General features: G+C 37.7%; 1 protein-coding gene across 2 annotated transcripts in view; it reads left to right on the forward strand.

Annotated features, from left to right (window-relative positions):
• Nucleotides 1–15,587, forward strand: part of zzef1 (zinc finger, ZZ-type with EF hand domain 1) — a 273,801-nt gene that overhangs the window by 98,516 nt on the left and 159,698 nt on the right. For both annotated transcript variants that reach the window (XM_039756776.1, XM_039756777.1), the window contains one exon: nt 10,546–10,657. In XM_039756776.1, the coding sequence (XP_039612710.1) occupies nt 10,546–10,657 (112 nt within the window). The remainder of the gene's footprint in view (nt 1–10,545; nt 10,658–15,587) is intronic.

The raw sequence follows: 15,587 nt of genomic DNA on the forward strand, positions 1-15,587 counted from the left end.
TGTGCTTGAAAGTTTGTAAACCCTTTAGAATGTTCTATATTTCTGCCTTAAATATGACCTAAAACATCATCACATTTTCACTCAAGTCCTAAAAGTAGATAAAGAGAAACCAGTTAGACAAATGAGACAAAAATATTATACTTGGTCATTTATTTATTGAAGAAAATGATTGAATATTACATATTTGTGAGTGGCAAAAGTATGTGAACCTTTGCTTTCAGTATCTGGTGTGATTCCCCTTTGCAGCAATAACTGCAACTAAACGTTTCCGGTAACTTTTGATCATTTATGCACATCGGCTTAACACTTGAATTTTAGCCCATTCCTCCGTACAGAACAGCTTCAACTCTGGGATGTTGGTGGGTTTCCTCACATTAACTGCTCGCTTCAGGTCCTTCCACAACATTTTGATTGGATTAAGGTCAGGACTTTGACTTGGCCATTCCAAAACATTAACTTTATTCTTCTTTAAGCATTCTTTGGTAGAACTGGACAGATGTCTCTGATATAATTCAGAATTCATTGTTCCATCAATGAAGGCAAGCCGTCCTGGCCCAGATGCAGCAAAACAGGCCCAAACCATGATACTACCACCACCACGTTTCACAGATGGGATAAGGTTCTCATGCTGGAATGCAGTGTCCTTTCTCCAAATATAACTCTTTTCCATTTAAACCAAAAAGTTCTATTTTGGTCTCATCCATCCACAAAACATTCTTCCAATAGCCTTCTGGTTTGTCCACATGATCTTTAGCAAACTGCAGACGAGCAGCAATGTTTTTTTGGAGAGCAGTGGCTTTCTCCTTGCAACCCTGCCATGCACACCATTGTTGTTCAGTGTTCTCCTGATGGTGGGCTCATGAACATAAACATTAGCCAATGTGAGAGAGGCCTTCAGTTGCTTAGAAGTTACCCTGGGGTCCTTTGTGACCTAGCCAACTATTACACGCCTTGCTCTTGGAGTGATCTTTGTTGGTCGACCACTCCTGGGGAGGGTAACAATGGTCTTGAATTTCCTCCATTTGTACACAGTCTGTCTGACTGTGGATTGGTGGAGTCCAAATTCCTTAGAGATGGTTTTGTAACCTTTTCCACCCTTTTGCGCATCAACAACTCTTTTTCTGAGGTTCTCAGAAATCTCCTTTTTAGTGCCATGATACACTTTCACAAACGTGTTGTGAAGAGCAGACTTTGATAGATCCCTCTTCTTTAAATAACACAGGGTGCCCACTCACACCTGATTGTCATCCCATTGATTGAAAACACCTGACTCGAATTTCACCTTCAAACTAACTGCTAATCCTAGAGGTGCACATACATTTGCCACTCACAAATATGTAATATTCAATCATTTTCCTCAATAAATAAATGACCAAGTATAATATTTTTGTCTCATTTGTTTAACTGGTTTCTCTTTATCTACTTTTAGGACGAGTGAAAATCTGGTGATGTTTTAGGTCATATTTATGCAGAAATATAGAAAATTCTAAAGGGTTCAGAAACTTTCAAGTACAACTGTATATGGACAAGGACCAATAAGGAGCCATCTCTCCCTTATAAATATAGATGCAAAACTGTTAGTCTTGGCTTGTCACTTAATAACTTTGAATGGCATTAGTAAATTAATTCTGATTAGTTTGGCATTATATGCTTGTGGTTAGCTGATAACATATGCTTGTCATTGATAGTGGTCCTTTTGAGCCCTACTGCTCTTCTTTCCTTTGATTTAGAGAAGGTTTTCAGACACATAAATTAGGCTTATGGCAGGCAGTGAACAACATGGGCTTTAGTATTTTGTTGTAAATGTAGTTTAAACTCTTTACTCTTTCCCCACCTCAGTCCATCCACCTTGTGTCTATTCTCCTTTAGTAGAGTAGCCCGACAGGATTGTTCTGTCTCTCCACTACTGTTTAAATTATTCTCTTGCTGCAGTTGAAATTGCTATCTTAAGCTCCTAGCTTCTAATCCCATTACACATTTAAATGCCAGTCATATGATATTGTTATACAGAAATGATCTCCTCAGGTAATGCCCTGTCTAATACCCACCATATATTAGAATTATTCAGTTCTTTTAAAATCTTGTCTGGTTGCAAAATCATAAACTTTCTTTCTTGTATTGTAATGACATAGTCCACCAAGATTCCCTACCCTCCTTCATCCCTGTATATACCTGTCTAAGACATTCAAGACTTGATATTTTTGCCTTAGCCTCAGCATATCCTGTAATAACTACAGTCCCATCTTCAATAATATAAGAGCCTTCTTTAACTCGTGTAAACTTTTTCTTTTCCTCTTATCTTGCCATTATCAAAACAAACATGCTTTCATTTTGTGAATGCTATAGTTGTGTTTCCTCCTCCAATAAAATATTGGCTGCAAGTGAGATAACGGTTTTTCATGTAATGATAAGAGACCTAATCTTAAGCATTCAGATATTGTCTGAGAAAGACTAGGTGCTGAGGTGCTACTACCTGACCTATGTTTGGGATTTCCTTCTCCACACTATTAGGTCTCGTCCTTTTTCCCATCAACCTCCATGGCACCTTATAGAGTCTGCCATTGCTTCCCCACTTTTTCTTCAGGGTATTCTTTTTGCCTCCATGTTAAAATTATCCTTGTGTCTTTTGATCTATATCCCATAACCCTGCTCATATATTAGGTGGAAAAAGTGGGCATTGCCCATTCTCCTAAGCTTAAGCTTTTTAGTGGCACAGAAGGTCTTTTAAGACAGTAGATTTAATAGGAATGCAGAAATCCAGCTTTACCTACCCTAGCCTACATTCCAGAATAAATGACTGAATTGCTGCTGTTACCGTATCACGATCAGCCTGTACTTTATCAGATGACAAAGGTTAAGGTTAGGTCAGTGTTGAAGTGACTTCTTTGCAGAGGCTCCTTTCTGACCAGAAGGGGTCAAATTGACACCCAAGTCCAAACAAAGAACTTTTGTTCAATGAGTGATAACTGTGATAAACAAAATAAAGAGACTATGAGCAGGCACTGTTTTTTGTAACTGGAAGTGACTTTAATGTAATTACAAGACGTTGTACCTTTCTTCAAAAACTAGCTGCACTCATCTCTCTTGAAACCTGAAAGTTGACAGTCTCTTCTCTTTGTGGACATGAAAGATGAAATCCACTCTGCCAAGCCAAACCTTGAGCCAATAGCTGAGTCCAGACTGAGAAAAAGCTATTACTTCAAGAAGGACACTTCATGATCTAAACTGTTGATCCTGAAAAAGTAATTCCTTTCCCTATGAAGTTGCAGAGGATACAGTGAGCCCTCGTTTATCACGGTTAATCCGTTCCAGACTCTACCGTGATAAATGCATTTTCGCGAAGTAGGATTCTTTATTTATAAATCAAATATTTTCGCAGTTAGAGTATAGAAAACCTGTTTACGACCTTATAAATACGTTTTGTAACATTATTAGAGCCCTCTAGACATGAAATAACACCCTTTAGTCACCATTACACTTGTATTACCCAATATATTAGACAAAATAAGAGAAAATAAGACATATTAGACGTTACAAATATCATATTACTAGGCGCACTCTCCTTTTAAGGCGACCGACTTTTATCTTCAATTTTTGTGCGCTCCATGTGTACATCAGGCATGTAAGTGTAGGGAATGAGAACATCAAAGTGCCCATTCATAACATCTCCCGAAAACCGTAAGTTTTTATCCCCTCAAGTGCCTGTCCAAAGTCGCATCAATGTCAGCCCGAATCTGTACCGCTAAAGACGGAGTTTCATGCACTAAATAAGCTATAGATGAGAATAAGCAAGCACTGTCTCCCCTGATATTTAGTACGTGGTGAGGCAGTTGTACTCCATCAACATTAATTATTTCCAGAGACATAATTTTGTCTATTTTTCCAGCGCATCGCGCACAAAAGCAAGGGAACGATGAGAGCAAAAAGAACTCTGCTTACATCGCGTCGCTTCGTACCTCAAGCCGCAAGTAGTAAGTCTGTAATAAGCGGAATACCGCTAAGCTTTGCACTCACGGGACGGAAGGACAATCCTGAACGCTTTTATATAGTAGATTATTGTACTGTACATTTAATTGCACACAAACACACACAGTTCTTACACACAACCACTAACCTATGAAGGCACGACCTCAGTAGGAGAGTCTTCAGAGGTTGGTGCAGTATCTTCAGCAGGTGCGTTGTTGTCTCTTCCGCTGAAGGAGTACTAGGAGTAGGCAGTGGGTGTCTGGGTGCGTGGCTGAAGAACATCTTGATAGGCAGTTGCTGGCGCTGTCTTTTCATATGCGTGAGGAGGCTTTTGTAGGGTATTGCCATCTTTAATCATATCCAAGAGTTTCACCTTCTCCTGGATAGTAAGCATCTTCCTCCGGCGCTTAGTTTTATTGTCAGAAGGCTTAGAAAAAGCAGCACGTTTAGGAGCCATCGTAGGGCTTAGATAAAAGTTCTCAGAAAGCGCATGCGTAGTGACGTAAGCGTATATGAGAAAAAAATTGCAATAGAGTGAAGCCGCGAAAGTCGAAGCGTGATATAGCGAGGGATCACTGTACATCAAAAAGTACAGTTGACAGCATGCCAGGAACAAAAGACCATGTTGCAAAGCGAAAGGAGTGCGCTGCAATGCAAGAAGAGCAACAACTCCATGCAACATCGGACAACACCATCTTTACAGACCTAGTTTTACAATGTTAGTTTATTTGTGCCAAGATAAATTAGAACTCTAAATACCTAAACTCTTCTGTGTTACATATTTCTCTCTCTCCTTGTGTGTGTATGCAGTTACCATATTTCTATAATCCTTGCTTTTATTAATAAATTCTATTATTCTGTTTCTTTAAATGCCCATTCTTCGGTTACCTTGATACAAGTCTATCGGAGACCACATCCTACAGAGAAAGTGAAGGAAAATAAAGTAGAACCTTATCAAATTATTTAATCAATTACCGGCATTGACAAAGGCAAAACTGATAATTAATTAAGCAAGTTAAATTCTCACTTTTTTGTACAGTGGCCAGACCTATGTATTCTCCTTGAACAGCATAAGGGAGTCCATGTACTTGGAAATCTGTTTGACATCTCATAACATGTGACATTTTACTCTTTGCAGGTTTTTTTTAATTATCCTACCACAACTTTCTTTTTGCCTAAAACTATGATGTGTACTTTGCACATGTGGCGTTTCACTAAATGCTCCCCTATTAATTTAACCTATTGTATTTTGTATTTTATTCTTTCTCTGTCCTCTTTCTTTTGTGTCTTTCTCATTACTCCCTCTTCTTATTACTGTGTATAGTTTCTTAAAAACCTTTCCTCCTAATTTCTCTTTTGTACTAGAGACCTTTCTCCTCCTCTACCCATGGGATACAGTAACCTTCAGTGTTTGATACTACTCGAGAAACCCCAACTACAAGTGCATCTGTAATTATTGTGGAGGTTCACCTGTGCCATATTGTTTAGCTATCTATGGTGTGTGAGAGTTTGTGTTACACACGTGGAAAAATTGCTGGTACCCTTCAGTCAATGAAAGAAAAACTCAAAATGGTCACAGAAATAACTTTAATCTGACAAAAGTAATAATAAATAAACATTCTATGAAATTTAACTAATAAAAGTCAGACATTGCTTTTCAACCATGCTTCAACAGAATTAATAAAAAAAAAAAAAACTCATGAAACAGGCCTGGACAAAAATGATGGTACCCCTAGAAAAGACTGAAAATAATGTGACCAAAGGGACATGTTAATCCAAGGTGTGTCCACTAATTAGCATCACAGGTGTCTACAATCTTGTAATCAGTCAGTGGACCTATATATAGGGCTCCAGGTAGTCACTGTGTTGTTTGGTGACATGGTGTGTACCACACTCAACATGGACCAGAGGAAGCGAAGGAAAGAGTTGTCTCAGGAGATTAGAAAGAAAATTATAGACAAGCATGTCAAAGGTAAAGGCTATAAGACCATCTCGAAGCAGCTTGATGTTCCTGTGACTACAGTTGCACATATTATTCAGAAATTTAAGATCCATGGGACTGTAGCCAACCTCCCTGGACGTGGCCGCAGGAGGAAAATTGATGACAAATCAAAGAGACGGATAATACGAATGGTAACAAAAGAGCCCAGAAAAACTTCTAAAGAGATCCAAGGTGAACTTCAAGCTCAAGGAACATCAGTGTCAGATCGCACCATCCGTCGTTGTTTGAGCCAAAGTGGACTTCATGGGAGACGACCAAGGAGGACACCATTGTTGAAAACAAATCATAAAAAAGCCAGACTGGAATTTGCCAAACTACATGTGGACAAGCCACAAAGATTCTGGGAGAATGTCCTATGGACAGATGAGACAAAATTGAACTTTTTGCCAAGGCACATCAGCTCTATGTTCACAGACGGAAAAATGAAGCATATCAAGAAAAGAACACTGTCCCTTCTGTGAAACATGGAGGAGGCTCTGTTATGTTCTGGGGCTGCTTTGCTGCATCTGGCACAGGGTGTCTTGAATCTGTGCAGGGTACAATGAAATCTCAAGACTATCAAGGGATTCTAGAGAGAAATGTGCTGGCCAGTGTCAGAAAGCTTGGTCTCAGTCGCAGGTCATGGGTCTTGCAACAGGACAATGACCCAAAACACACAGCTAAAAACACCCAAGAATGGCTAAGAGGAAAACATTGGACTATTCTAAAGTGACCTTCTATGAGCCCTGACCTCAGTCCTATTGAGCATCTTTGGAAAGACCTGAAACATGCCGTCTGGAAAAGGCACCCTTCAAACCTGAGACAACTGGAGCAGTTTGCTCATGAGGAGTGGGCCAAAATACCTGCTGAGAAGTGCAGAAGTCTCATTGACAGTTACAGGAATCGTTTGATTGCAGTGATTGCCTCAAAAGGTTGTGCAACAAAATATTAAGTTAGGGGTACCATCATTTTTGTCCAGGCCTGTTTCATGAGTTTATTTTTTTAAATAATTCTGTTGAAGCATGGTTGAAAATCAATGTCTGACTTTCATTGGTTAAATTTCATAGAATTTTTATTTATTATTACTTTTGTCAGATTAAAGTTATTTCTGTGACCATTTTGAGTTTTTCTTTCATTGACTGAAGGGTACCAACAATGTTGTCCACGTGTGTGTGTGTGTGTGTGTGTGTGTGAATGCTGGTTATATCTATTTTGTAGTGCTCCATGGGTATGGCTTTACTTGCCTGTGGACAGGTGCTTTATGCAAAACAAGTCTTCTGTACATCTGCTTTATAGTAACCCATGTGTATGGCTTTAATTGCTTATGGGCAGCTGCCTTAAGAGAGTTACAAGCTAGGCATAAGCAGACCAAATGGATGTCCGAGTATCACTCAATACTTGTGCCACATTTTAAAGCAGACACTTGCTTACTGGACTGCTAGATGAGCTTAGTACTATACCTTGGCCCAGCCAAACAATATGTAGTTGCATTTGTAATAAAACAAAATTAATCGCATGCAGTAAAATCAATAGTAACAAAAACGTAGAAACTATTTGAAAAAAGTCATCTGTAGATTCATGAAGTAAGAATGAAGTAAAAGAAACAAAAGTTTAAATCAATAAAGATTTAGAATTTAACACTAGAGTCCCTGAAACTTGTAATCCTGGGCCACCTTACTTTCCTTTGCACCTCTCCATTAGTGTCTCTTATTTTGTAAATGTGTCGATCAGCACAAGCAGCTTGTTATCCCATTCCATTACAGACACAGCTCAACTCGGGCAAAAAGTTATCCCAGCTCAAATCTTGTTTATCTGGATGTGAGGATAGAGGAGTTGTATAGGGTAATATATCGTTATTTGGAACACATGCATTTCTTGTGTGTTCCATGTCTACAACAATCTATGTAAATGTAGAATGACAGGAAATGCAAGAAATGTTATACACAAAACTAAAATAGAAACTTTATTCATGTTGTAGTGCTAACGACAAAATTTTGTCCCTTATATGAAATGACACAGTATTCCATATACTTTAGCATCTCTAGATTACTAATACATAAAACAGTATAAATGCTATTTAAATAGATGACTTTGGCAAGCAACATCCACTTTTCAAAAGAAGTAAGATTTTTATTTTCTCGTTGAGAGATAGCACTTTATGCTCCCTCTTAGCTTTTGAGGGATTGCTTTGACCAATTAATTGCTTTTCTACAGAAACCAAAGGTACCCACAGTGTGACTCCAAAGGCCTTACAGAACCTTACTGATGGGATTGCTTATCAAACTGCTTTTGTTTAAAAACAACTCAGGATAGCACTTGCTGCTGTACATGCGTGTCCCTGTCAACAGTAACTGTTTTGTTAGTTGGAATTTTAGAATTCAATTTACAATATACTGACTACCTACAGATAGTCTGTGCATGTCCAAGGTGTTTGTAGCCCACACAGCTTTTTGCACACATTTGTGTCTAGATAACCTTACCCAACTTTAAATGCCAATGACCTGGCCAAGTGTCTGCAGGCTGATTCATGGACTTACTTTGATTGTCTTGGTGGGGAGCAATGGTTTAAGGAAGTCTGATTTCAGTTAAACTTTTTGGTTAGTGATTGTTTAGTGTTTATTTGTTTCAGTGTCTTTTTTCCGGAATGTCTGTATGCCCTCTGTGTTTTATTTAAGAACTGCAGTACTGCGGGAATTGTAAACATGGAAATCATTTTGCACCTTGGCAATTGGTAGTGCTTAGTTACTGAGGTATGATAGGTGAGTGAGAAAGAGCTTTCCTTTTATAAAGGCAGCGAATACCTGAGAATGGAGTCTTTCTTTTGAGTAGAGCAAGGGTGCTTCGTGTGAGCAGTTAGCCAAATGAAGTGCAGTGTGGTGGCTCAACAATTGGCTGTCATATAGGAGCTCTGAATTTACTCCTATGAGCCATTTTATTCAACGTCCATGGTGGGAGGCTCCAACAAATTACTTAATTTTCACAATTGCATGGATTTGATTTGATTTTTGGAACTTTCTGGATTTTTTTTTCTTTAAATATTTTCAATTCGGGGTTGGTTGAATCCAGCAGGACAACTGTACTTAAACAATCTTTAGTATGGCTTGTTTCACAGCTCAAAGTTCAATATGGTTTCTTTGAGAAGCACCAGTTAATCAGTCTTATTTTTCTGTGTCTTTAAGAAATACAGTGGGTACGGAAAGTATTCAGACCCTCTTCAATTTTTCACTCTTTGTTATATTGCAGCCATTTGCTGAAATCATTTAAATTAATTTTTTCCCTCATTAATGTACGCACAGCACCCCATATTGACAGACAAAAAAAGAATTTTTGAAATTGTTGCAGAGTGGCTTTCAAGTTCCCCAAAAATATCTAACTTTCATCTAACCGAGTGAGTCAGGTAGAAGAGATGCATATGCCAATTTGTAAACAAACATATAGCCTCTTTTGCTTGGATTAAAGTCTCTACCATTTATAGATTATCTGCTTACAGGTTTATTATTTTGTTCATCAGAGTTAGCCAGAGTTCAACTTGTGGTTGCAGGCTTAAATTATTTGCAGTGTAAGGGACAGCCGGTGTCCTTACCCAATTGGGACGCCTTTGAGATGGAAGTACGAGTGAGACAGCATGCATAGGGCATTGTCTTTCCCGGACTGCTAGATAGCAGCTCCCCTAGGTTGCAGTAGTGCCACAGTTTCCCACAGGGCATCATGAGACTTGAAGTTTGCCAGCTTGGCCCCGTTGGGTTTCGTGGGTGCCGCCAGGGAGTGCTGTGGGGATCGGAGAGCTCTACTTTTGTTGGGCTCTCACCTCGCCCGGAAGTTCTTCCGAAATGTAGCTTTGGAACACTGGAAGTACTTCTGGGTGGGGCATAAAAGGAGCTGCCTGGCATTTTTCTGGGAGCTAGAGTTGAGGCGAAGGAGGGCGAAGCTTGTTGGGAGGACCAGAGGAGGCAGTAACCAAGAGACAAAGAGAGTGAGAGACAGAGAAGAAAAAGAACAAAAACATTGCAGTGTGCTGCTGATTTCTGTACTTGTGGTTATTGTGTTGGAAACGCAGAGAAGAGTTTCCCAAAATAAAAACTCTTTGTGCTTTTACACTCGTGTCTAAGCCAGTTTTCTGTAAAACCTGAAATAAGACATGTAAAATCATCATTTTTAAGACCATTAAGATGTAAATCTGACTTCCTTAATAGCATCGTAACAGCAACAATTCAAGTCAAATAGTGATCTGAAATGGTTTAGTTATTTTAAAAAAACTTGTCTAGAGTATAATTAGTGTGTTTAACCTTAATAATTTGGAGAAACTGTACGCAATAGGAGATGACAAAAATGGCTAAAGTTGTTTAATATTCACATACGTATTTAGAATCACTTTTACCCGACCCTTTCACAGAATCCTTTGCACTTAAAATATTTTACATAGATTTTTTTTACTTTTTGGAATGGTGGAAAAATTTATATCATTATGTAATATAAACTTAGTCAAGTCCTTGTAGAGTTTAATGCAGAATTACAATACTGAATAATGAAGAAGCCAAGTTATTTAGTTATAAGTCCATATACAAGTGATATTTTGACAGTTCATTTTATTATTTTAGACGTGGGTCTCAGGTCTTGGATGTGAGTGAGGATGATCCTGTTGGTTGGTTTGAATTAGAAGATGATTGGAACAATGTTGAGATCAAACTGCGGCAGTGTCGGATCACTAAGGTAAATTTTCATTTTGTGTATTTATTTGCCATTGCTAATTAAGTAAAATATGATACATAAATGTTAAAATAGTTGATTTACTTTATAGTAATGCTCTTTTAGTCAAGGAATGCAGTCTGTAGAATGTACTCCTATGTTTGTCTGCCTTGGTAGTGCTTGGGCTACACCTCTTCCTGGGACTTGATAGGGTAAGAGAGATTTTGCATAGAAAATTTGTTGATGTTTTTTAAAGATCCTCCATATTGTCAAGGAGTAGATATAAGTGTCTTGGTATTATTTCAGGCTTTTTCCATTAGTTGTGACCCTGCGTTGTGTGAGAGAACTGAATTACCCTATTTAAGTAAAGTAGTTCCTTAGTATGTCTTATATATAGAGCCCAGTCCAAAGACATGCAAGTTTAAGTGGATTTGTGATACTAAATTGGCCCTAGTGTGTGATTGGGATGTGTGTGTGTTCGTCTTGCGATGGACTGCTGCCCTGTCCAAAGTTTGTTCCTGCCTTGTGTTCTGTGCTAGCTAGGATAGGCTCCAGCAACCCCCAATGACCCTTTTAAGGAAAAAGTGATTTAGAAAATGACTGACTGAGTGACCGTGCTGCCACACCACTCCAAGTGATTGTCTTTAAATTTCAGTCCTGGTCATTGGTGTTGTAGAACCTGCATGTCAAAAATGAACATTTTAAGCTAACAAGTAATTGACTTGTGACCATTGTCTGTGAATGTCTGCTTGTATGCTCTCTGCATTGAACCATATGCCTTGAATACACTCATATGCACATACAGAGCTGAGCTTACAGAAATGCCTTCAGTTTTATAGTGACTTGCTATAGTTGCCATTTACTTCTCACTTTCCACCACTGGTGCCATAGAATTTTTGTTTTCTTTTTTGTATGTTTACCAGTGTTTTTGTGTCTTTGTAGTGCTATAAACAACCAACTAAAATAATTTTTTTCCTATAAAAGAGTGGAAAATGTGACACGTTTTTGCACCATTTTAAAAAGTCTGCTTATATTGTACTATTATGGTAACCTAAAAGGTTTTTTGTGGTTTTTATTATCTAAAGGTATTTAAATGTATTTATTTATGGTTATTTATGCAGCACATGCTGGAGCATTTTTAATTTCATTTTAATTTTTAGTTTCTTTGTATTCGTGAGTTATATTCAAAAATAAGTTACAAGAATAAAATCAAATACATGTTTTAATAAAGCACATAAAATACATGTTTTAATAGCACTTTACAAAATGTCATTTAGTTAAACAAGTAGCCCAAATACTGTAGGTGTTTATAGACATTTATTTATGTAACACATTTTCACAAATGAAAGCAGCTTAAAGTGCTTTACAGTAATAATGGGTAAACTGAGTTACAAAAGAAAAAAAAAAACTAAAGTACAGTAGCCTGTAAGAGTAGAAAACCATTATATCCAGCTCATAGTAAAAATTCTAGTCATGTGGCCAGGGAGGACAGAAAATAAAAACCACATTTATCAGGATTTTGGAGAAAATAAACATGTGGAGGTTCTAAAACCAAAAGAATGCCCAGCCCCTTCTGCAAAAGCAGTGATTAGCAACCAGAGTATAAAGGAGCAAAAAAAAGTGCATTATATGAAAAGAACTAATTTCCTCCTCGCCTCAGGAAAAAATTCTAGCACTGATAGTAATTTCTGAAGTAATAATGCAACGTGAAGTCAAGCAAAATGACACCTTTTATTGGCTAACTAAAATGAATACAATAAAAGGTGTTATTTTGCTTGACTTTTCATTTAATCCTTAATAGCTAACTTGATGCAACACCCTACTACTACAGACATGAAGTAATAATGAGAACGATTGATTAAAGAGGTGAGTTTTTATTAATTTTTTAAGTGTTCTTTAAGTTTTCCCTAGGCATATCTCTTGATGGTTAAGTATTTCAGATATTTGGTGCATACAAACTTTACGCTTCACACTTGGAATATTGGGCAAGCCAGGGTAAGAGAAAGCATCTAGTAACTTTTCAGGATCTTACAGTGATTTAAGAGATATAATTAATGCAGTGCTTATTAATTGAAAGGCTGACACTGACTCTAAAATGACATCTATATTCTTTACTTCCAGCCTTATTTGTAAAGGCAGATAACCTAGTTTGTTTGCTACCAATAATTACAATTTCTATTTCCTTGTTAAGTGTAATGAAGTTATTACTCATCCTTTTGGTGATTGATTCTAGTGAGTTACTGAGTCAAAGGATTAGGTCTTCAGGGTCATTTGGTGCTATTAGATAAATAAATCTTTGTGTTGTCTACATAGCTGTTGTGTTTCATGTTAGGCTAGATCATTTTGAAATATAATGAGTGCATGTACATTGAGAATAATAAGTTACTCAAAATAGATTCCTGTGGCACACCATACATAATATGTTTTTTTGTCATGTAATTGAACAACGGACAAGGGATTTTCTTTCTGTCATATAAGACTAAAACCAGCTTGAGGCACTGCCAGCAAGACCGACCCAATATCTGAAGCAGTCAATATGAATGCTGTAATCGATGGTACCAAATCCTGTACTCAAGCCTAATTGAACAAAACTAATCTATTTCAATTAGCAGTAAGCTGAAGGGCATTAACTATTTTAATCAAAGCAGTCTTTGTACTATGATTTTTTTTTTTTGTTTGATATGGTCTGAAATCTGACTGACACGTGTCCTTTATTTGTTTAAAGACTAATTTTCCTAGAATTTTACTTTAACAAAAAAAATATAGGTTAGAAGAGGTCTAAAATTCTTATTAAAATATTTTTCTTCAGTAGTGACTTAACTACAGTAGAATGCTGTTAATGGAGTGATTATTCCATGAAGATCATTTAGGTTTGTTTTTTGTAAAGGCTGTTATTAATTGACTGCAATCACTATGTTAAGTAAGGTTCAGCTGGGTTTATCTTTGGCATTTGTAGTATACGGCATCTGCTAATATATACTTAATCTGAAAAGAATGCAAAGCCCCACATTTAGCCACTAATGGTGTAAACATCCATCTAATGCATCATTCCACAAAATGTGCTAGGTGTAAAAGACGTTCAGTGGTTGAAAACAGGATTCTTGGATTTCCTGCACTATTGTTTATAATGTAACATTTGTAAATGTTAAACATTATACAGTAATTAAATATTTGCTTTATCTGCCATGGCAATAGTCTATTATACCTTTTATGTCTCAGAATTCAGGTAACTTAATAATTTTTTTCCATTGTACTAATGTAACCCATTTCAGTCTTTCAAATCTTTATATATACCTTGTTAGAGAGACCTTATTCTTTACATTGAAATGAGCAGAACCATTTTTAAAATTTTGTGTTTGACGTTTCCCAGTTAAGTTTATATGGTGCAGCCTGTGGAGAGCTACAATTTCTTAGGCAGTGTTTGCTCTGATAGAGCTTACAGTGATAATTTGGAAAAGAGAAATTAGATTTCCAATTAGGAATGCCTCCTGCACAAGACATTATAATGATTATAAAGTGGCTATTAAACACCTTTTGCTCCTAACCTGCTGCCAAAACAAGACCAGGCCTGTTACCTCTGACTGACATTACATTTCATAGAAAGCACTGTAGACGCCCAAATGTGGCATATGTAATGTGTTTTGGTTGCTGACCTTGTGCATGCTAGCTTTACACGGCAAGTATAAAAATAAAGTCTTAAATGGACCTGGCGTGTGATCACTAAGACTTGAAAATTGATTTGTTCTACCCCATACCAACAGTTAGTATATACATACCAGTGACCCACAGCAGAGCCACACTGCCTACATTGCAATGACCTACAGTGGTGTGAAAAACTATTTGCCCCCTTCCTGATTTCTTATTTTTTTGCATGTTTGTCACACAAAATGTTTCTGATCATCAAACACATTTAACCATTAGTCAAATATAACACAAATAAACACAAAATGCAGTTTTTAAATGATGGTTTTATTATTTAGGAGAAAAAATCCAAACCTACATGGCCCTGTGTGTAAAAGTAATTGCCCCCTTGTTAAAAAATAACCTAACTGTGGTGTATCACACCTGAGTTAAATTTCCGTAGCCACCCCCAGTCCTGATTACTGCCACACCTGTTTCAATCAAGAAATCACTTAAATAGGAGCTGCCTGACACAGAGAAGTAGACCAAAAGCACCTCAAAAGCTAGACATCATGCCAAGATCCAAAGAAATTCAGGAACAAATGAGAACAGAAGTAATTGAGATCTATCAGTCTGGTAAAGGTTATAAAGCCATTTCTAAAGCTTTGGGACTCCAGTGAACCACAGTGAGAGCCATTATCCACAAATGGCAAAAACATGGAACAGTGGTGAACCTTCCCAGGAGTGGCCGGCCGACCAAAATTACCCCAAGAACGCAGAGACGACTCATCCGAGAAGTCACAAAAGACCCCAGGACAACATCTAAAGAACTGCAGGCCTCACTTGCCTTAATTAAGGTCAGTGTTCACAACTCCACCATAAGAAAGAGACTGGGCAAAAACGGCCTGCATGGCAGATTTCCAAGACGCAAACCACTGTTAAGCAAAAAGAACATTAGGGCTCGTCTCAATTTTGCTAAGAAACATCTCAATGATTGCCAAGACTTTTGGGAAAATACCTTGTGGACTGATGAGACAAAAGTTGAACTTTTGGAAGGCAAATGTCCGTTACATCTGGCGTAAAAGGAACACAGCATTTCAGAAAAAGAACATCATGCCAACAGTAAAATATGGTGGTGGTAGTGTGATGGTCTGGGGTTGTTTTGCTGCTTCAGGACCTGGAAGGCTTGCTGTGATAGATGGAACCATGAATTGTACTGTCTACCAAAAAATCCTGAAGGAGAATGTCCGGCCATCTGTTCGTCAACTCAAGCTGAAGCGATCTTGGGTGCTGCAACAGGACAATAACCCAAAACACACCAGCAAATCCACCT

The sequence above is a fragment of the Polypterus senegalus genome, chromosome 6, assembly GCF_016835505.1.
Source record: "Polypterus senegalus isolate Bchr_013 chromosome 6, ASM1683550v1, whole genome shotgun sequence".
NCBI lineage: Eukaryota > Metazoa > Chordata > Cladistia > Polypteriformes > Polypteridae > Polypterus > Polypterus senegalus.